The 23,366-nt window shown below is 40.7% G+C and overlaps 1 protein-coding gene across 6 annotated transcripts in view; it reads left to right on the forward strand.

Annotated features, from left to right (window-relative positions):
* Positions 1 to 23,366, forward strand: part of FARS2 (phenylalanyl-tRNA synthetase 2, mitochondrial) — a 397,026-nt gene that overhangs the window by 36,150 nt on the left and 337,510 nt on the right. Inside the window, exon 1 of one of the 6 annotated variants that reach the window (XM_056521089.1) lies at positions 46 to 198. The exons of the other annotated variants lie outside the window; for them this stretch is intronic. Coding sequence (XP_056377064.1) covers positions 171 to 198 — 28 coding nt within the window. The 5' untranslated portion in view covers positions 46 to 170. Of the gene's footprint in view, positions 1 to 45; positions 199 to 23,366 lie in introns of those variants that run through there. 6 annotated transcript variants of the gene reach the window in all.

Genomic DNA, 23,366 nt, shown 5'->3' on the forward strand with positions numbered 1-23,366 from the left:
ATCACTGGAAGGAAGCAACCATAATGCATTTTCAATAAACTGAAAAAGGAAAGGATAAGGAACCCAACCCATTTTATACCACAGTGTAATGAGAAAGCAGCACTTCTTTTCAATACATTCCTGCTTTGGACATTACGTGATTTTGTTTGACTGGTCTAGTGGGGAAAACCATGTCCTGTCTCATATATAAACCTGAAGGTAAGCAGTCAGACATTTTAAGGGTATAAGTCAATTCTTCCCTTGAGGCACGTTAATGATTTTCCAATGTCCAAAACTATTCTGGCAGGTTGATAGGCTTCACATAATATTGACCCTTTATATGTGTCTTTATCTGTGTTAGAAAAATGCAGTTGTAAAGTCCATGATAGGGAAGAAACTCTTTCATGGGATACCATACTTCAGATTAAGCTATCGGAAACCTTCTTGTCTAAAGAGAAAAGTAGATAAATTTTTTTAAATGTTATAAATTAACTGACATGACCTATTTGTGAAAAGAAGCTTAAAGGAAATCTGACATCAGAATCACCCGCACTAAACCTGTTACACAGGCTTGTAGTTAAAACGCTTCTTACCTCATTAAAAATTGTGCAGCGGTTCGCCAGATATCTTCATTTTTAGTTATATGGTATTCCCATGCCTGGGACTCAGTGGGAGGTCCGCAGCATCAGCACGGACTCGCTTACGTCATTTTCGCTGCCCAGCTCATGAATATTCATGGCTGCCTCATCGCAGTCTTCCTCCTGGTGTAGGTCACGTGGGTAGCGCTGTGCGCCGTACACCCGGAAGCGGCATTCTCCTGCATATCTATCTATGCAGGAGAACGCCGCTACCGGGTGTACGGCGCGTGGTGCATGTGCGGCGCTACCCACGTGACCTACACCAGGAGGAAGACTGCGATGAGGCAGCCATGAATATTCATGAGCCGGGCAGCCGCTCCGCCTGGCGAAAATGACGTAAGTGAGTCCGTGCTGATGCTGCGGACCTCCTACTGAGTCCCAAGCCTGGGAATACCATATAACTAAAAAGGAAGATATCTGGCGAACCGCTGCACAGTTTTTAATGAGGTAAGAAGCGTTTTAATTACAAGCCTGTGTAACAGATTTAGTGCGGGTGATTCTGATGACAGATTTCCTTTAATATTGCATGAATTTCATGGAAAAAAGATAGCTGTTAATTCTGGTACTGCAGTTAGGGTGCACTGTGTACAGTATATATCTGTACATAGCTGCCTGGATGATATTACTTTAAATCTGATTATATTACTGACAGCTCAGTTTTGCACAGTTATGTCACCGCTGAGTGTTCCTGACCAGGGTAGGCAGCTCAATCGGCAGTCTCTAAACATGCTGGACATGTACAAGGTTGCCAGGTTTGGAATTAGTCAATTTACATACAGTATGCACTATAGTTAACACAGTATAGCATTGATATAGTATGCTCTATATTGGCACATTATGAAAAACAAATATCATTTAGACTGTCTACAAATGAATGGATAAGCTTAGCTTGCTATCTGTTGGTTTAGTTGCTTGTAGTTTCTGTTCTATCTGCCCTTACTTTGTAAAGGGGTACTCAGGTGGAAAACTTTTTTTTTTTTTTTTTTTTAAATCAACTGGTGCCAGAAAGTTAAACAGATTTGTAAATTACTTCTATTAAAAAATCTTAATCCTTCCAATACTTATTAGTTGCCATATGCTACAGAGGAAATTCTTTTCATTTTGGAACACAGAGCTCTCTGCTAAATCACAAACACAGTCCTCTCTACTGACATCTCTGTCCATTTTAAGAACTTTCCAGAGTAGGAGCAAACTCCCATAGCAAACATATGCTGCTCTGGACAGTTCCTAAAATGGACAGAGATGTCAGCAGAGAGCATTGTGCTCGTGATGTCAGCAGAGAGCTCTGTGTTCCAAAAAGAAAATAATTTTATTCCTCTGTAGTATTCAGCAGCTATAAGTACTGGAAGGATGAAGATTTTTTAATAGGAGTAAATTACCAATCTGTTTAACTTTCTGGCACCAGTTGATTTAAAAAAAAAAAAAAAAAAAAAGTTTTCCACCGGAGTACCCCTTTAACTGTATAATAAATGAACATATATTAAGTTATTTTACTACTTTCCTTCTGATTAAAACCTATCTGCTCTGCTGTCTTCATTAGCCCAACTTGCTGTCCCGTCATGAAATTCTAGCTGGGAATTCAGTCAAGTCCCTCTCCCTCCCACTAAACCTTTGTATAACCCCTTATAGTGGGAGGGAGATAGGGTTAGCTGAATTTCTGGCTAGAGAGTACACAGGAACAGGAAGTCTATTATAGGATATACACCAGACAGTTTGTACAAATGCAGAAAGCATGAAAAATCACAATAAGGTTATTTACCAATATCTAATAATTTATTTTACAGTTTTTTCAATGCATGGGTTGAGGTGGGGACCTGATAAAAGCTGCAATGCCATCTTTCTGGTCCTATTCAGAAATGCTTCCTGGTGTCTTGTGACATTCTTTGCCTGGGTCCATTTACTGGGTAGGCCACATTTTCCTAGGCCGGACAGTGAACGCGGCCTGTAACATTTCCCGGTGTGAGCTGATGATGTCATGCCCACACAGCTACTTCCGTCTGACATAACTTCCTGCCTGAATAGTAGTAATAGTAAAAAAAGCACCTCTGACTGTGTCTGGGTGTTTTTAACAGATGTAAACTTCTGCTGCAAATAGCATCTTCTGCTACGTTGAGTGCTTCAGCCAGTAGAACCAGACCAAACCAGAACCACAGACTGGTCCAGGATCTGTGAGTAATAAAGGCCCATGTTTTTTTTTTTTTTTTACATTTGCCTGTCTTCATTAGCCTTATGCTGATCCTTATCTTCTTTTGTGAGTACAGGAAGACAAGGATTCTGCTGTACCTGCTGCTGAAACTAAACCTAAGGTTAAAGGAAAACTGTCAGCTTGCTCCTCCCACACTAACCATCGGTACTGGCTGGTAGTGCGGGGGACGCTGATCAGTTTTATGCTTACCTTGCCGTTTGTCCGTAATCTTCTATTTTCTGTATATGCTAATTAGGTGCTAACTTGCTCCGGCCGGGCTAACTGGCACTCTGACGTCAGTGTTTCTGCCCGCAGCACCGCCCAGCTCATCAATATTCCTCCCCTCCCTCCTCCTCTCCCTCTTCTCCCCACTCTGTAATGAAGAGAGAGGGGAGGAATATTGATGAGCTGGGCGGCGCTGCAGCCAGAAACACTGACGTCAGAGTGCCAGTTAGCACGGCCGATGCAAGTTAGCACCCAATTAGCATATAAAGAAAATAGAAGATTACGGCCGAACGGTGCAGCGTATCCGGGCAAGGTATGCATCAAACTGATCAGTGCCCCCCGCACTATGAGCCGGTTAGTGCGGGAGGAGCAAGATGACAGTTTTCCTTTAAAGGGTTACTCCGGTGAAAACCTTTTTTCTTTAAAATCAACTGGTGGCAGAAAATTAAACATATTTGTAAATTACTTCTATTAAAAAATCTTAATCCTTCCAGTACTTATAAGCTGCTGAATGCTACAGAGGAAATTCCTTTCCATCACAAGCACAGTGCTCTCTGCTGACATCTCTCTCCATTTTAGCAACCATGCATAGCAGTTGCAAAGCAGATGTATGCTAAGGGCAGCATGGTGGCTCAGTGGACAACAATAAATAAAGCGTTATTATAATAATGTCAGCAGAGAGAACTGTGCTCGTGATGTCATCAGAGAGCATTCCAAAAAGAAAAGAATTTCCTCTGTAGTATTCAGCAGCTAATAAGTACAAGAAGGATTAATATTTTTTAATAGAAGTAATTTACAAATATGTTTAACTTTCTGCCACCAGTTGATTTAAAAGAAAAAATGTTTTCACCGGAGTACCCCTTTAAACAATGTTTGGTTTGTGGTAAGGAATAAGAACTTTAAGAAAAATGTTGTGTAAATGGTTGGAGAGGAGATTCCTGATCTTATACAAGAAATTAAAACCACGATTCAGGTTGAAAGCCTCTCTGCTTTGACTTCTGCTAGTCTGTCCATCTCAACACCAGTACTCAGGCCACAAACAAAATTCTAAAGTGGTGATCTATTGTTAATATGGAGAAAGAGAAGAAATGTGTTGATAAAAAAGAAGTCAGGCTTTAGAACATTTGTTGGATTTCTTAGGATACTGACAATTGTTCACTTTGCCTTTGGTTGTTGGTTGGTTCGGTGATACTCTTTCCTGGCTTTGGCTGTTCTTATTGTTTTGGTTTTGTTTATACATGTCACTTTAATGTTCTAGACCTTGATATTGTCGTCTTTAGCCCCAAATATTACCAAGACCTCAGTCTATAAGAATCTGACTGCATCCCTCCATCCTGTATGAAGAGAATACCAAAGAAGGTGATAACCTCTATTCATTAATATTGAAAGGAGATTATTCTACTGGGACTTAGAGTATGTAAATATCACAAGGAGTAGATGAAGATAAAAGTTTATTACTGTACAGATAAAATCTGTGAGCTCCATACTAGGTACAGAGCTGCAAATTCCTGGGGATAAAATTAAATATACCTTTAGTTTTGCTGATTGCTGTTTGTAAAGTTATTTAAGTGCCTTCTTTGTTAGCAGTTTAGCCGGAAGTGCTAAGATGTTGCAGCATGCCTCCTCCCTCCCCTTCCCTTTCTGATTTGACTGATTGACATACAGGGCTGGAAGTACATCAATCATGCAGGGCATGTTAAGGCTGGATTCACATCACGTTTCTTACAGGGACCGGCTCCGGCTGGGAGATGGGAAAACCGGGTGCTCCCGTATGCCAGCCACCCGATCTCATTCATTTGACAGAACTGAACAGAGCCAGATAGTGGCTCCGATCAGCTCATTTTTGCCCTGTATCCGGTTTTGTGATGGGACTTACCTCAGAACGAGAGGTAGTTTGCCAAAAGAAAATCAGATTTTTTTTTAAAGCCATCTTTCTATGAAGAATTCTCTTGGTGATTAACCTTACTCTACTGCGAACTCCTGTAAAGACTTTGCCAAATAGTCAAGAGAATCTGATATATGTTTACAGCAGCTATTACAATCGTGTAATCCGATATAGCCTGGAATTCTAATTGCATTAGTTAATCACATAATATTTGTTTTATATTGTCACGATGCCTACATTTCATTCATGAGATCTTGGTTTTATAGTAGTTAGGTAATGTGAAGATTTTTGTAATGTAATTTAGGATTATTTATCAGCTGTAAAATAAAGATATGCAAGCATGCATTTACTTACTAATATGAAAAACGAAATTAGTCAACATATTTGTTAGAAAATTAGACACTACATTAATTATAGCATTACATTAATTATGTGTAAATCACCACTTTGTTGCTTATTAAACTAACATAACGATTTGAAGTGTACATCTCAGTGGTGAGTTTCAAGCCTGCAATTATTGTGACTCATTGGCATAATGCATTTTAGCAATTGGGCAATGTGTGGTGTAGAATTAATTAAACAGTCCTACATTAGTTGTTATGTCCCAAACATCATGCGCATTTAACTTTCAAAGATGACCCCAAGTTAAATTAAAAGTGAACTACTTCAAGAAAGACAGCCATGAAGGAGCTAAAAGGAGTTATCAAGCATTTTTTACAAGGTTTATTTTATAACTGTATAACTTAATTTATAGAAAAGTTTTAAACTTCTCAAAACAAAACTTTTAATTATTTATTGTTAATGCATTGGAGTTCCTTCCAATTTATTATTGCCTATTAGTGTAAAATTAAATAGCGCTTATTAACCTAATGGTACTTCCTGATGGCAGGCTCTTAACAACCCATTAGAACACTGTAATCACACAATTCGGTATGGTTGCCACCCAGCTGGTTAACCACCAGCCCATGTGGTATTCATATGATGCAATATTAAAGGGGTATTCAAAGATAACTTTACTTATCAAAAGAATAGGGGATAAGTGTTAGATTATGGGGACCCACGATCTCCAGAATGCGGCATTGGGCCTTTGTTATGAATTGAGATTCCTTCGGCAGCTTCCATAGAGACCAGAATGAACCAGAATTTATAGTTGTGGCTATGAATTGTGGCTCTGCTCTTTAGATCGTGGGGGTCCCAGCAGTTGAACCCCCCCCCCCCTCCTCTCGTGATCTGACACTCATCCTCTATTCAATGGATAGAGGTTAAGTAAACTTAACTGGGAATACCACTTTAAGTGTTAATTATTTGTTTAACTTGGCATGGTTAACCCACATAATGGGTTTTGACTGCACCAGGGCAGGGACAAGCTGCTGGTAGAGATATATATTTCACAGGCAAGTCATCAATTCCTAGCCATTACACCAGGATAGAAGACAAGGGAGTTGGAGGGTCCCAAGGAGTGCAGGGTAAAATCAGAGAAAGGCAAACTCAAGTAGGCAGGTGTAGAATGGAAAGTGTACTGTATTGTTAACATGGCCATAGAGCTGTAGATTGGTTGGCTCTTGTCATTCCATGCTGTAGAGTGTAAAGCGGACAGTACATTATATAAAAAAAACAATCCAAAAACCAGGAATAATAGAGGAAGAGGCTTTTTTTTTATTTAAAAAAAATTATTTTATTTAAACTTTTTTTTAAAAAGGGGGTAATTCATACTTGTATTAGGGAAGGGGTCAATTCACATTTATTATTTTTTTCACTATTATTTAGTCCCCGTCGGGAACAGTTACATGCGATCTGCAGATTTTATACAGTGATCAATGCTCTCCCATAGCATAGCATTGATCACTGTTATTGGTGCTCCTTTACTACTGCCTGCCATGGCTGGCTGCAGTATAGGAGCGATGATCGGATGGCTCAGAGCACAGTAAGGGACCCCTGGCTGTCCTCTTAGCTGATTGGGATCACCGCGAGGAAACCCTGGGCTACTGGCAGTGCATTTTATAGTTGATCACCGTGTTTAAAAGGTTAATGCCAGACATCTCCACAATCGGTGATGTTCGGCATTAGCCACAGGTCCCTGCTTTGATGCCCACCGCATAGTTTGCGCGCTGTATAGCACAGGGCACCTCCGTGATACCTACCGGGGGGTTCCGCCGGCAGGTATCTGATAAGGTATCGGTTACATTTACACAAGTACATGTACTCTTGCAAATGTCCAGTATCCGTCCCAGTATTGAAGCATCCCTAATTGTAGCTTATTGGTGCACTGCTACAAAATACTGTATTGTACCCCTAAATTATTACATTGTATATTGCACCACCACATCAAACTGAATGCACTTAAATCCCACTTTATACTCCCACATTATACTCTGTATACTTCATCCCACATTGCACTGTATGTACTGCACCCACCACATCAGACTGTTTTCTCTTTACCCCCACATTCTCATACTATGTGTTGCACTACCCATTATGCTATATGAATAGCACATCCTTATTACACTTTGTGTACTGCACTACCACATCATACTGACCAAACCGTCCCACCACATGAGGCACCCAGCCTCATGAAATATATACTCCAGCAGCACACCCCCACATTCGACTATATGTACTGCACCTTGTCAGTAATATACTGCAGGCTCCACCCCATGTAATTACACTGCGTATTCCATCTGAACTTGAATATGCTGTATACCGGAGCTACCTACTACTTGGACCAATTCATGTCTGATGAAGGCTTGAGATAAACAATGCCCTCATGACCTAACTTCCATGTCTTTTCTGTTGGTTGTTATCATTTTTATTGATACACATTGCTAGTAATAGTAGTGTATATAGCTCTTTGTTTTATGATCAAGATAAAAATATTATCAGAACTCTTCTCCAGGTATATTTGCCATGCTCCACTTTACTATGTCCCAAACACTGTAATACATCTGCTTCACCTTTTCTGCACAGTCTTCTTCCCTGCTTATTTGTTTCTTGTATTGCTTACCCAAGGTTGAGCTTCATTTACTCAATATATACATTGGCTCTGATATACTATTGTGAACACAACCTGCATTTGTCAGATTGTGCACCAAAATGTGTCAAGGTGTGCCACAATTTGGAACATAGCATCACAAATTCTGTTTACATGGATTTTGCCGTTTTCTGAATTTTCATGCCCCCGGAGCTTCTGCATCCTTGTGCACTGGGGATTACTGTCAACTTGAGCCTTTCCCAGTTTGCTGTGTGTCTAGAGACAACGCTTTGCAATTCGGCTGATCAGAGGAGGCTTGGTGTATCTTGTCTTCTCTGACAAGCCAGCCCCCTAATGAGGTGTGCGGCCCATCTGTACGTTCCTATTTGCCAGTGTTGAATGCATCCCAGATATCTGCAGACTCGTGATCTCAGCACAGTCTGTAGATACCGGGGATGCATTCAACACTGGCAAATAGGAACATACAGATGGGCCGCACACCTCATTAGGGGGCTGGCTTGTCAGAGAAGACAAGGTATAGCCAAACCCCCTGTGATCAGCTGAATTGCAAAGCATTGCCTCAAGCCACACAGCAAGCCGGAAAAGGCTCGCAGTAATTCCTAGTGCATGACAATTCAGAATCTCCAGGCATAAAAATACCAAAAATTGCACAATCTACCCCAGACAAGTTAATTGACAACATACAGAACTTTGCATCAGGGGCACATAGCATGAAAGTTAAAAATCCTGGCATACCCCTTAAAGGTATGGTCACACGTGCCATATTTTGTTGCATATTTGCTGATGCGTATTTTGAATCACATTAAAGTCAATGGGTAGCAAAATCAGTTGCAGTAAATACTTAGCAAAATACGGCATGTGTGACCCTACCCTTAGTTCAATCTTTCAGCATCATGTTATAGGGCTGAAGGAGCAGTAGCAGATTGATATATGGTTTTGTGGGGGCTAAATAGTAATAGGGATGGTTCTGCTCAGTGACAGTTAGCTCTCTAGATGCACACTTATACACAGATCGCTGTGAATCACTGAGTAGGACCGCTCATATGAATTCTTAGCCCAGACTTAACAGATTTTCAACAATAAATGGCAAGAAATTTTTCGCACTAAACTATTAATCAATCTGCTCAGCTCCTCCTTCTCCTTAACCCCTTAAGGACCAGACCAATTTTATTTTTGCATTTTCGTTTTTTTCCTAAAAATCCTAACTCTTATATTTTTGCATCACCAACTGTACTTTGTAATTACATCGCTTATTTTACAATAAAATGTACGGCGCAACCAAACAAATATTATGTGGAAAAATTGAAAAGAAAACCACAATTTAACAAATTTTGGAAGGTTTTGTTTTCACGCTGTACACTTTATGGTAAAAATGACATGTTTTCTTTATTCTGTGGGTCAATACGATTAAAATGATACCCATGTTACATGCTTTTCTATAATTGTACCGCTTAAAAAAAAAAAATTCAAACCATTGTAACAAAATTAGTATGTTTGAAATTGCCCTATTTTGACCACCTATAACTTTCTAATTTTTCTGTATATGGGGCGATATGAGGGCTCATTTTTTGCGCCACGATCTTTAGTTTTTATCAGTTTCACTTTTGCTTAGGTTTTACTTTTTATAAATTTTTTATACATTTTTTTGGGAATAAAATGTGACAAAAAAGCAGCAATTTTGGAATTTTTTATTTTTTTTACATTTATGCCGTTCAAGGTACAAGAGAATTAACAATATATTTTAATAGTTCAGACTTTTACACATGTGGCGATACTAAATATATGTATTAATTTTTTTTACGCTTTTTTGGGAGTAAAATGGGAAAAATGGACGTTTTCCTTTTTTTTTATTGGGGGAGGGGATTTTTCTATTTTTTTAACTTTTTTATTTTACATAGTTTTACTTTTATTTATTTATTTTTTTTACACTTTTTATGTCCCCATAGGGGACTATTCATAGCAATCATTTGATTGCTAATACTGTTCAGTGCTGTGTATAGGACATAGCACTGATCAGTATTATCGGTGATCTTCTGCTCTGGTCTGCTCGATCTCAGACCAGAGCAGAAGACCCCGGGAGACGGCCGGAGCCAGGTGAGGGGACCTCCGTCCGAGATGCTGGATGATCGGATTGCCGCTGCAGCACTGCGGGCGATCCGATCATCCATTCAAAGTACCGCACTGCCGCAGATGCCGTGATCTGTACTGATCACGTCAACTGACGGGTTAATGGCGGACATCGGCGTAATTGCGGATGTCTGCCATTACCGTCGGGTCCCTTGCTGCTGATAGCAGCCGGGACCTGCCACGCATGATGCGAGCACCGCTCTGGTGCTCACGATCGTGGCGGCTTGTAAATGTACGTCATGGTGCGTTAATTACCACGTCACCATGACCTACATTTACGTCATTTGTCGTTAAGGGGTTAAAGGGGTACCCCAGTGGAAAAATATTTTTTTAAATCAACTGGTACCAGAAAGTTAAAAAGATTTGTAAATTGCTTTTTTATTTAACCCCTTAAGGACGCAGCCCTTTTTCACCTTAAGGACTGAGCCCTTTTTCGCAATTCTGACCACCGTCGCTTTACGCATTAATAACTCTAAAATGCTTTTACCGAATATTCTGATTCTGTGATAGTTTTTTCGTGACATATTCTACTTTATTTTGGTGGTAAATTCTCGTTGTTACTTGCATCCTTTTTTGGTGAAAAATCCCAAAATGTCATGAAATTTTTGAAAATTTTCCATTTTTCTAACTTTGAAGCTCTCTAATTGTAAGGCTGCTTTCACAATATAAAGTTCTTCCATTTAAAGATCCGTTATGAAATTCCGTTATAAAGTCTTTTATAATGGATCCTTAAACTTCCGTTAATAAATCCCATTAAAGTCTATGGGATTTTTTAATCTTCCGTTTGTACCTTTTTTGTTCCGTTAAACTAACGTCCGTTAGTTATAACGGAAGAATAGAACGGACATGCAGTATTTGTTTTCCGTTTATAATTAACGGATCATTGAACGTCCGTTAATTATTAACATTGAAGCCTATGGCGTAACGGACGTTACAAAATACACCCGTTATTGTCCGTTAATTTAACGTCCGTTAGTGCTACTGAGCATGCTCAGTAGAGACTTCACACTCCTGAAGTCACATGGGAAAGTTGAGTAGTGCTCACACCCGCTGTCACACCCCCTCTACTTCCTGGTCAGACACCAGGAGGCAGCAGTAGGAGTCTGTTCTGGGTATCCGTATTCATCCGCCGCCATCCGCCTGATAGCACCCCCGATAGCACTTTAACAGTGCTCCCCCCTGCACCCCCCCCCCTCCAGGAGGCAGAGTAGTGCACCCTCCTGCAACCCTCCCCCCTCCAGGAGGCAAAGTAGTGCACCCTCCTGCACCCCCCCCCCCTTCCAGGAGGCAGAGCAGTGCACCCTCCTGCACCCCCCCCCCCCTCCAGGAGGCAGAGTAGTGCAACCTCCTGCACCCCCCCCCCCCCCCCTGATAGTCTGATAGCAAGCAAAGCAACCGATAGCACTCTCCCTCTCAATGCTGAAATGCAGACTGCGGCAGGATCATTGTGGCATCCTTTTATACCCTCCCCTTCAGGTAGGAGGAGGAGCCTCAGCTGTTGCAAGGTGTGCAGGTAGGGAGAGGTCAAACAAAGGTGAATATAACGGACGTTAATAATAAGGTACTAACGGATAATAACAGATAAACATTTATCCTTTTAATTAACGGACGTTAGAAATCTGTTCATCCGTTATAATAGTTTTAATCATTTGTTATATAACGTCCGTTAAATCAGTATAGAATTGAATATAACGGATGTTTTATAACTGATTTATGAACCATAGTGTGAAAGTTGCCTAAGGAAAATGGATATTCCCAATAAATGTTATTTTTATTCACAAATACAATATGTCCACTTTATGTTGGCATCATAAAATGGACATATTTTTACTTTTTGAAATAATTAGAGGGCATCAAAGTTGAGCTGCAATTTTCAAAAATTTCATGAAATTTTGCAAAATCTGAAGGGGACAGATGTTACAGAACTACAACTCCCAGCATGCCTGGGCAGTCTAGGCATGCTGAGAGTTGTAGTTTGGCAACATCTGGAGGGCTGCCGTTTGGGCACCACTGTAACAGTGGTCTCCAAACTGTAACCCTCCAGATGTTGCAAAACTACAACTCCCAGCATGCCCAGACAGCCTTTGGCTGTCTGGGCATGCTGGGAATTGCAGTTTGGCCTTCCTAGTGGTTGCCATAGTAAAGATCACTTTACTTTCACTTTCACGCCCCCCCCCCCCCCCCCCGTCGTTTCCCTACCTGAGCAGGGATCTCCGCTGTCTCCAGGATCTTCGGTCCCCACGCCATCTTCTTCTCAGGTACTGGCCTCCATCTTCTCCCCCTGTTATGCCCGACATCCAGGGGTGGGCAGAACGGGGGTTTGCCATGGCAACCCACTATCCTGCGCTGCCATTGGTCAGAATCAGTTCTGACCAATGGCAGGGGATAGGAGGAGATCGCAGCACTGCGACCTCTCTCCTATCCCTCAGGATGATTGGGGCTGTCACTGACAGCTCCGATCATCCCTATTTTCCGGGTGATCGCCAACATGATTTTCTGCGATCACCAACATGGGGGGGTCTCAGGATCCCCCTCGGCGATGTGCCGGGATGCCTGCTGAATGATTTCAGCAGGCATCCCGGTCCGGTCCCCAACTGGCTAGCGGCGGGGACCGGAATTCCCACGGGCGTATGCATACGTCCCCACGTCCTTAAGGACTCGGGATGCAGGGCGTATGCATACGCCCGGCGTCCTGAAGAGGTTAAAAATCCTTCCAGTACTTATCAGCTGCTGTATGCTCCACAGGAATTTATTTTATTGTTGAAGTTTCTTTCTCCCTGACCACAGTGCTCTCTGCTGACACCTCTGTCCATTTAGGAACTATCCAGAGTAGGAGCAAATCCCCATAGCAAACCTCTCCTGCTCTGGACAGTTCCTGACACAGACAGAGGTGTCAGCAGAGAGCACTGTGGTCAGATAGAAAATAAATTCAAAAAGAAAAGAACTTCCTCTGTAGTATACAGCAACTGATAAGTACTGGAAGGATTAAGATTTTTAAATAGAAGAAATTTACAAATCTGTTTAACTTTCTGGCACCAGTTGATTTTAAATTAAATGTTTTCTATTCGAGTACCCCTTTAAACTGCTGCCTTCAGATTGAACTGCATTATCAACGTGACAGGTTCCCTTTAAATTAGTGTGCCACCCAATGAAGCAAGATTTTTTTTTTCTATACGTCAGCGTGACGTAGCTTAAATGATAGAATCAAAGGTCAAAAGGAATTTATATATAGCATTAGAGTAATATCTTTGGTGTCATGAATAATCTACCCTACCTAAAGTATTGAGCTGTAGCTACTGTGTGCTGACTTCATGTTTTGTATGTGCCTATGTAGTACAGTCAATCTTTTAACATTTACCCTTTCTTTTGGTACGTGAATTATACAATTGATTCACAAGTTCCAAAAATATAGTACTCAGCAATTTAGACTTGCTTGAAATAATTCTCCATAAAATACAACTAAATTTTTTTAAGCATGTAAAGAATCAGCTGAAATTATAATTTTGATGATTATTTTTTTAAGGAACTTAACTTTATGCAAGATCACTAGAGTCTCTTCATGGAGCAATTGCTTTAGGCCACTAGAAATTGATGTAAAGTGGCAAGCTGTCAAATATTTTAGCTTCTGGGCATTCAAGTGCCTGGTTTCATCTTTCCTGGGGGTTGTTCTAGAGTTAACTGGTTTATTAATTTGTTTATTTTTTCAAACTTTTAGATACTGGGATGAATCAACTTACTTAGTAACTTGGCTAGAAATCATACTCTGAGCTATATATTGTGAATTTTAGCATCAGACAAACCCCAGATACCATGTTGATTAAAAAGTTGGCCTAGGTTAGGTTTTTCTACACATTAGAGACAGGGGAACACTATATAATGACAACAGTCACAATCAAATAGACCTAAAATGGACAATGGTCCTCTGCACAGCCGTGTCAAGTATATTTGTTACAGTTATTTTCGAGCTATAGTCTTATTGCTGGGAGGGCTGGTTGATAATCAGTATGGTTGACATGCAGCTTTCCTAAAGTCCTGAAAAGCAAACATGCCTAATGTATCAATTAGGGGCTCCAATGTTCATTTTGTTTTCATTTGAACTATTATTGGTGAGGATATATATATATATATATCAACATCCCACTTAAAATAACTTTCAGCAATGTAGTCAAATTGCGTTTGCATAGGTCACGATAAACAGTATAATGGGTTTTACCTTGCATGCATTTTGGGGAAGGGGGTAAATGGAAGTCAAAAGGGAAGATCAAAAAGATTCATCGTTTCCATAAATTAGAAATGCTGCATCTGTACCTGTCTGAGGTGCTTTATTATAACTTGTAGGTTATAGTAAATCATTAAAGGTAACCTAACAATTGAATTCATTGAAAAATTACCATATTTTTATCATTATAAACTGATAAACTACCCCTTGCCTTTTTTTTCCCTCTTAGTTTTCTACCTTGATATTGCTCTGTATCTTCTATTCAGTCTTAGTTAGCTCCACAGCCTGAGAAGGGGCATTCCCCAGCAGGTGTGACACCATCTGAAGCCCTACTGGGGAGAACTTCTTCCCTCAGTCTACTACATACAGCTGAAAGCTTTTGTCCCTGCCAGGCTTCTACAGGAGACAACCTGCAAGCAGGGCTGCAGGTCGGATCAGTAGAAGGACCCCTGGTGGACAAACTTTTAGGGGTTAATTTAACAAATAAAGTTACAAGATTGTATTTAAATGTTAAGTTATTTTAAGGGATATTCCGGGATCTAACCTTTTATCCCCTATCTAGACCCCCCCCACCCCCACGATCTCCCTGCAGCACCCAAATTGTATGCAGGGCTGTGTCTCCAGTGTCGGAAACTTCCAGGTTTCCGAGACTGGAGACATGACGTGACATGAGGGGGCGTGACGTTGCGTCACGTCTTCATTCTCGGAAACCCGGAAGTTTCCAACACTGGAGACACAGTCCCGCATACAATGCGGGTCCTGCAGGGAGATCGCGGGGGGTCCCAGCAGCAAGCCCCCCCCCCGCCATCAGACATTGTGACATCTGGATAGGGGATAAAAGCTTAGATTCAGGAAAACCCCTTTAAATAGGCTAATCTATAAGATAATCATTTTTATTACTGACGATGGGTACCATTTGAGGACCATTTGAAGCAGTTACTCAGAATTTTTACATGGTGTATTGTTTTCCTCATAAACATCATACAGTTACAGCATGACACAGTATATGGCATACCCAGGCACTCTTACCCATAAACTAAGTTCAGGCAAAACACGAAAGAGTAAATAAATGATACAAAGAGTTTATAGAAACTTATAGCACTCACCAGTCCTCTTTTTTTTTTGCTTATGTTGTTTACCATGTGGGATAAATAATATTTTTTAGCTGTATTTTAACAGATCAGACTTTTCTGCATGAGGCAATACCAAATATGTTTACTCTTTTGTAGCTTAGACTTTTTTTTTATTTCAGAATGGGAGGTGGTTTAAATAGAAAAAAGTTCACTGCCATAGTTCACTGGCATAGTACCTACAGAAGGGCTCTGGTTACCATGTTAACTGATAGGCACCCTGCCATTTTGTCGCAGGGGGATGCTGATCTGACCCCTGTGCATGCTGGGATCGGACTAATGTCTGATGCCTGAAGTTGCAGGCAGGTGTCAGCTGATAGATACAGCTGACACATGATTCATGTAGAGTGAGCTCAGATGTAGCACCCCCTCAATATTCACTGACAGCTGAGCGCTGTATTAAGGCATTTTGGAGGTTCTAAAGATGCTTGGGGAGGAAAACAAATAGAATCTGTAGATGTTATGGTGTAGAAAAGAGAAGTTGTTTACTATGGGTTACCTCCTGTATCTCCTGTGACATTGGGTGCCTTTATAGAGAGCTTTTACCAAAGCATGAAACACATGTTGGGGTAATATACTGTGGTCTGCTGTGTACAATGTTCACGTTATTTTAATGCATGGTCCATAGTAGTTGCAGCTTTTCCCTTTTTTACTTCGGTTCTGTTTACTCTGTGATTTACAATTTCTTATTAGCTCTCCTCTGAGAGTTCAGTGTGCTACCTTACATGGTCTTGTGTGCATTCAATGCGTTTAATATTTAATAGACCAATAGAACATTTTCAGTGTTATATGCCATTTCTTATTTTTATATGGATTTTTTTGACCTATAGTTGCCCTATAAACCCTATGATCATGTACCGTATTTTTCGCCCTATAGGGCGCACCGACGTATAAGACGCACCCAATTTATAGGTGCAAAATCTAAAAAAAATAAAGATTTTGAACCCAATAGTGGTCTTCAACCTGCGGACCTCCAGATGTTGCAAAACTACAACTCCCAGCATGCCCGGACTGCCAACGGCTGTCCGGGCATGCTGGGAGTTGCAGTTTTGCAATATTTGGAGGTCCGCAGATTGAAGACCACTGCATAGGAGGTAATACTCACGTGTCCCGGCCGCTCTGGACCCGTCACCGCTGCCCTGGATGTCGCTCCATCGCTGTCCCCGTCGCTCCGGAACGTCTCTGCTGCCGGCCGGGTATTCTTGCTCTCCGTCGCCGCCATCACGTCGTTACGCACGCCGATGCACGTACGCGACGACTTGATGACGAGGAAGGAGAGCCATACAGGGGATCCCTGAACGGAGAAGACACCGAGGAGGCAGGTAAGGTCCCTCCCGGTGTCCTGTAAGCACTAACCCGGCTATTCAGTCGGGCTGTTCGGGACCGCCGCGGTGAAATCGCGGCGGTCCCGAACAGCCCGACTGAACACCCGGGTTAGTGTCACTTTCCCTTCAGACGCGGCGGTCAGCTTTGATCGCCGCATCTGAAGGGTTAATACAGGGCATCACCGCGATCGGTGATGTCCTGTATTAGCCGCGGGTCCCGGCCGTTGATGGCCGCAGGGACCGCCGCGATAAGGGTGTATTCGCCGTATAAGACGCACCGACTTTTTCACCCCAGTTTTGGGGAAGAAAAAGTGCGTCTTATACGGTGAAAAATAAGGTAATTGGATATATTTGAGTTCAGGAACATAGCAGTGTCTTGTTTGGGTCAGTGATTTGCTGAGCAAGGGAGGTCCTGACCCAAACACCCGTCTCGGAAACAGGCAGAAGAGAGGAGCATAGGACGACCAGAAGGAGGCGAATGGGAGCTGCAGGGGATCATTGGTAGGTGACTATAGTGTTTTAAATTCTAAAAAATAAATGGGAGCTCAACATGAAACACGAAACATGAATTACCAAGCCGTGGATACTGTGTTGCACATAAACCCAATGTGCCAAAAGGATAACCAACAATAAATATAGGAAAACAGTCCTACTAGGCTGGGGATGAAGGTAAAAATATAAAAATGTAAAAGAGAATAAGAGGAATAAAAGAGAGTGAGAATGAAGTAAAGAGATGGTGTCCAATGATAAAATAATATTTAATAGGTACATGAACAGTCTTCAGCAGGGCCCTTGCCTCAGACTGTCAATAAATAAAAATGCTATGAAATAAGCTAAAAGATTAATGCAAAAATATTTATACAGTATTTTTCATGTAAGAATGTTCATGCAATACTAGGTGCTACCCCTTGGGACAGGTCAGAGAAAATAGGACATTCGGCAATTTAGCCACTTAAAGTGCTGCAGGTGCTGGAGCTAGTATAGTCTTTCCACAATTAAGTCACTTGATATAGTCATTGTTTTCTCTGCAAAGACAACTGTGTGTCTGGATTGTAATAATGTCAGTTGAAAGTATTTGGTGGCAGAATTTTTGCAGAGCTGGAGGCCCCATTTTTTGAGCCCACTTTACCCTGTCTGCACAGGGCTAGGTGTAAGCGGTCTCAAAACTGGGAGTTTACTGTTGTATAATCGGTTGCTCTGATTAATAGCCTCAGAACCTCACTACCACCGACGGCGCGGGGACCAATGTGCGGGGTTCTGAGTGCAATGATGTTCGACACAATAACACAAAGAGTTCACAATTTGTAATCCTTCGTAACCTCGCTAGTACCCGGCGGCGCGGGGACAAGTGCGTGGGGTTCCGAATGAGCTGTGATGTGGCACTATGTGCCTCTTACCGGCTTCTTCGATGTAGCTAGCCAGCGGAGCGGGGGATGGTTCCTGATGAATTTTGGAATCCGTGCAGAAGATTCCTAGGTTCAAAGTCCTCCTTTGTGTCCACAAGTAGGGGTGAGGGTAAGAGTGTTCTCGGGCTAGACGCGTTTCAGGGAGCCTTGTCCCCTTTTTCAATAGCAGTGAGAACTCAATGTCTTAGTGTTAGTGCTAAGACATTCAGATCTCACTGCTATTGAAAAAGGGGACAAGGCTCCCTGAAACGCGTCTAGCCCGAGAACACTCTTACCCTGCAAAGGGTGCAGATCTGTTCTACATCTAAACTACTTTGCTATTTATAAAGAAATGTGCACCTCTTTAACCCCTTAACGATCTGGCGCAGCCATACGGCAGGTCTATGAAGCAAGCTCAGGAGCTGAGCTTGCTTCATATCCTTTCGGTCCCAGCTGCTATCAGCAGCCAGGACTCGTGGCTAATGCCGGACACTGGTGATCGGGCCAATGCCTGGCCTTAACCCTTTAGACGCCAAAATCAAAATGGCGAAAATGCAATGCTGGCAGCTGAGCGGATCTAATCAGGATCATAGCGGGGAAATCTATTATCCCGGTCAGCTGAGAAAGACAGCGGGAGGGCCCTTACCTGCCTCCTCGCTGACCAATCAGTCTTCTGCTGCTCTAAGAAGCTTCAGCAGACTGAAGCAGCAGAGCACCGATAACACTGATCAATGCTATGCTATGGCATAGCATTGAACATTGTATGCAATCTAATGATTGCATATAATAGTCCCCTATGGGGACTTAAAAATAGTGTAAAGAGTAAAAAAATAAAATGTCAAAGTGATTTAACCCCTTCCTTAATAAAAGTTTGAATCACCCCCTTTTCCCATTAACAAAAAAATATATATGTGAACAAAAATAAACATAAACATATGTGGTATCGCTGTGTGCATAAATGTCCGAACTATAAAATATAATGTTAATTAAACCGCTTTGTCAATGGCGTATATGTAAAAATTACTTAAGTCTAGAATTGCATATTTTTGGACACTTTGTATACCCTAAAAAAATGGATAAAAATCTCTAAAAGGCCCATCAAAACAAAAATGGTACCAATAAAAACTACAGACTATGGAGAAAAAAATTAGCCCCCATACATCCCCGTATAAAAAAATTAAAAATTATAGGGGTCAGAAGAGGACATTTTTAAAACGTGCAAATATTAATAATTTTTTAAAAAGACGTCAAACAAAATAAAAGCTATATAAGTGTGGTATAATTTTAATCTTATGGACCTACAGAATAAAGAAAAGGTAACTTTTACCAAAAAGTGCACTGCATAGAATCGGAAGGCCCCAAAAGTTCCAAGGTGCCATTGTTTTTTTCAATTTTACCCCATCAGTATATTTTTTTTTCTGCCATAGATTTTGTGGTGAAATAATTGATGTTATTACAAAGTACAATTGGTGGCACAAAAAACAAGCCCTTATATAGGTCTTTAGGTGGAAAATTAAAAACCTTATGATTTTTAGAAGGTACGGTGGAAAAAAAACAAAGTGCAAAAATGAAAAAACCCTGTAATGTAATGTAAGTGAAGTACACATGACATATGTCCAGGCAAACGGGTAAAAGTAACTTGATTTACTCGTACAATAATAAATTCCCCCATAGACTTTTAGCTACATACAAGTATCTTTTTGTGATGAGTCTTTTTGAAGGTCAGAGTTTTTGTCTTACTACCTGTAAAGTATGCTTGGTTGACCAACTAGAAATTGACCTTTTGTCTGCAACTCATGAAAAGCTATTTTCAGTCAATTTCTTGGGCTGCTCCTTTTCATTTATATATATATAAAAAAAGAGTCTTACTCATCTATTCCATACTTGTGATAATGGAATGGATAAGAACAACAAATATAACCGTGCAGTAATTAATCCTTACAATACCTATTTAAATGAGTGTATTTCAATTTATTTAACTTATGTAGAAATAAAGTAGTTTTTTTTAAGTGTTGTAGCTATTTTTATTTAAGAAGGAAAGAACTTGCACTACAGTGCCACCTACCTGAGATAGCTTACTTTAAAGTCAATCTTTAACCCTTATAGAGGACCTGTGGCCAAATATCATTAAATATGGTAGCCTAGGGTACCCTGATAAAACACCTTTTTACAGTTTCTCTCGTTCCTGAGATATGAGGGTTTATAGTTTGTCTGACAATTCAAGGAATCAGATAGGAGTGGATATCAGTTGATAAGTGGGATTATACAGTCAGGGTGTGTGAATGTTATACATTGAGGAGAGTATCAAGAAATGGTAAAAAGGTGTGTGGTCATGGTACTCTAAGCTATTTAATGTTAATGCATTATCATTTGCAGTTGGTCACGGGTCTTAAAAGAACCTTAAACATGATTCAGGATTTTATCTCAGGAAAGAATTCCCCCCCCAGATGGGGAGTTATCTATTCATAGACAGCTTTTTAGGGGTTTGTGCCCCCCAACAGTACAGAGAAGAGTGATGGCCGACTATTGAGAAAATTTCAGCATGGGACTAGGGTAGAAGCATGTCTCCTTGTGGAGATTGCCAAACTAGCTATGGAGTCTCACAAGCTGGGCAGTGCTAAAAATAAAACAGTATGCAAAGTAGCTCCATTCCTGAAGGAAAAGAACTTGCCTTACAGCGCCACCTACTGGAGGTAGCTTCCTTTTTAATGAACTTCAGAAAACAAAAAGTGTCAGCCTATTGCACTAATGAAAAGTGTGAAAACTGAAACGACTGTTATTTCTTTTTTTATGGACATAACAAAATATTGAAAAACATTTGGAATTAAAAGTAATTTTCTGCTTAAACGTTCCGTTTTCAAATATTGTAGGGCAGAAGCAATATCTTGAAGTGCGTGTCACATCTTTAACAATCAGTAACCAAATCCAATTCCGACATAAAATTTTGTACTACAGCCCTAACAAATAGGAGCAGTTTTTCTTTAAAAAAAAAAAAAAAAGTCCCCAAAGCATGTTACTCTTAACTAATGTGACACAGACATCTGGTGTGAGACTTCTGTTCCATATGCTGCATTAAAAGTCTGTCTTAGTGACTCAATTAAGAGGTTTCTCAAAGTACCATATTTATTGTTAGGTGACAAAGGAGACACTAGATAGAACTGATCATGGTCTTTTTACTGCCAAAAAGCTAATTTTCCAAGTTAAACACTAGCCAAATTCTTTCTAAGGTGCGTATTGTGTAAGCTGTGAAGCCTAAAAAGTAAAACAATAGTGTTAGCATTACTTTCCCCCCCCAAAAAATGTATAAAATGTTAAAGCGTACCCGTCAGATGCAACAAAAAAAAAAACATTTGTCTAGCACCTATGTTTATTTTTTTATTACACTTTTAATTTAGCTCACTAGTCTGAATTCCTCTCAAAGGGAGGGGGCATGGCCTCACTGTGCAGGTCTCCGCCCCCTCCCTCAGTATGCTGTCTGCTCACATCTCCCCTAGCATTAACAAAACTACAACTCCCAGCATGTCCTCACTGACAGTAGCGGGACACAAGCTGACAGTGGGAGGATTTTTCCTCCAGCTATGAGCCCTGCGTTTACAGCTGTCAATCAAGGAAGTGTGTCCATGACATAGGTGATGATGCATGGACACAGCAGGACTAATATGTGTCCAAGCAGGCAGAAGGGGCAGTTGTTTGACTTTTTCAGTATGAAATACTGAAAATTCTCTAATGAAAGCAATTGTAAAACCTATTGGTTATACATGCTTTACAGCATATCAAACGTTTTTATATCTGACAGTGCCCATTTATTGTATCCTTAAAAAGTGACAGGTGTGTGTATGGTTTACATTTTAATTTCAGTTTGTAGACTGTATTGGTTTTGCTGAGTAAAGTGGATTCTCGAACGTGGTCTTATCCTGGGACCCAAAGTTTTATTCTGTCACTGTCTTATAATTTCAAGTCTTTATTTTATGACCCTTTTCAAGACTCCTTCAGTCCTAAGGGTATGTTCACATGATGGATTTTTCACACCGATTTCAGCATGTATTCTGCCTACAAACTGCCTCTTATTTAACTGTTATTTTTTTTTTACACATGGGTTTGAAATCCTTATTTTAAATTTATTCCAATGTGGAATAAAATAAGTAACTTGTTACTTAAGGGAAATTAGATATGGAAAAGCCAGCAGTGAGCCTCACATGAATTCGCTCTAGAAATCGGAGAGCCTATTCTGGATTTCTGTCACAGTGTGTTCTGCAATGGTCCAAGTTTAAAGGAAAGTAAAACAGGTTTGTAAATTACTTCTATTTAAACATGTTTAGCCTTCCAGTACTTATCAGCTTCTGTATGCTTTGGAGAAGGTTGTGTAGTTATTTCCAGTCTGACCACAGACACCTCTGTCTATCTCAAGAACTGCCAGAGCAGGAGAGGTTTGCTATGGGGATTTGCTCCTGCTCTGGACATTTTCTGACATGGACAGAGGTGTCAGCAGAGAGTACTGTGGTCAGACAGAAAAGAACTACACAACTCTTTCTCTGTAGCATACAGCAGCTGATAAGTACTAGAAGGATTACGATTTTTTAATAGAATTAATTTACAAATTTCTGACACCAGAATTAATTTACAAATTTCTGACACCAGCTGTTGAAGTTTTTTTTTCCCCACTGGAGTACCTCTGTAAGTCAGCACACCATGAACCAAGTCATTGCTAAGTGATAGTTATTGTTTTTGTCTCAGCATAAATCACTGTGCATAAGATCAGAGCAACATACCTTCATCAGGCTTTGAGAGGGGGCATAGTTCAAGGCACCTAACAGAATGGCACAACAAGAAAAAGTTGATAGTGGCACTCGCCGGGTTGCAATATAAAAGCTTTCAAACTTTAAGACATGTCAGTGATAACATTTATTTCAAGTACATGGGAGAGCAACAGAAAAATCTGGTCTGGTGACAGCTGTTTCACAACAAAGCTGCTTTATCACCAAATAACATAACCGATTCGGACAGGATATGGAAGCTTCTTGTTCCCTAGACTGGTGTCTGTAGTAATATGGAGTAATGTATAATTTGCATTCCATAGGAACATCTGGGAGAAGGGTATTTGATTGCAGCTCCATTGTACTACTGGAGGCCTAAATAAGGAAAAATAAGTAAAACTATACAGACATATAAGGTGCTGTACATCTTCCTTATCACTCATTGGTCTGGGATGGAGGGAACATTTCTCCATCAGCTAACATGCATTTTTGGCCTAGAAGACACTAGTCAAATATAGGTAAAAG

The sequence above is a fragment of the Hyla sarda genome, chromosome 5 (genome assembly GCF_029499605.1).
Source record: "Hyla sarda isolate aHylSar1 chromosome 5, aHylSar1.hap1, whole genome shotgun sequence".
Taxonomy (NCBI): Eukaryota; Metazoa; Chordata; class Amphibia; order Anura; family Hylidae; genus Hyla; species Hyla sarda.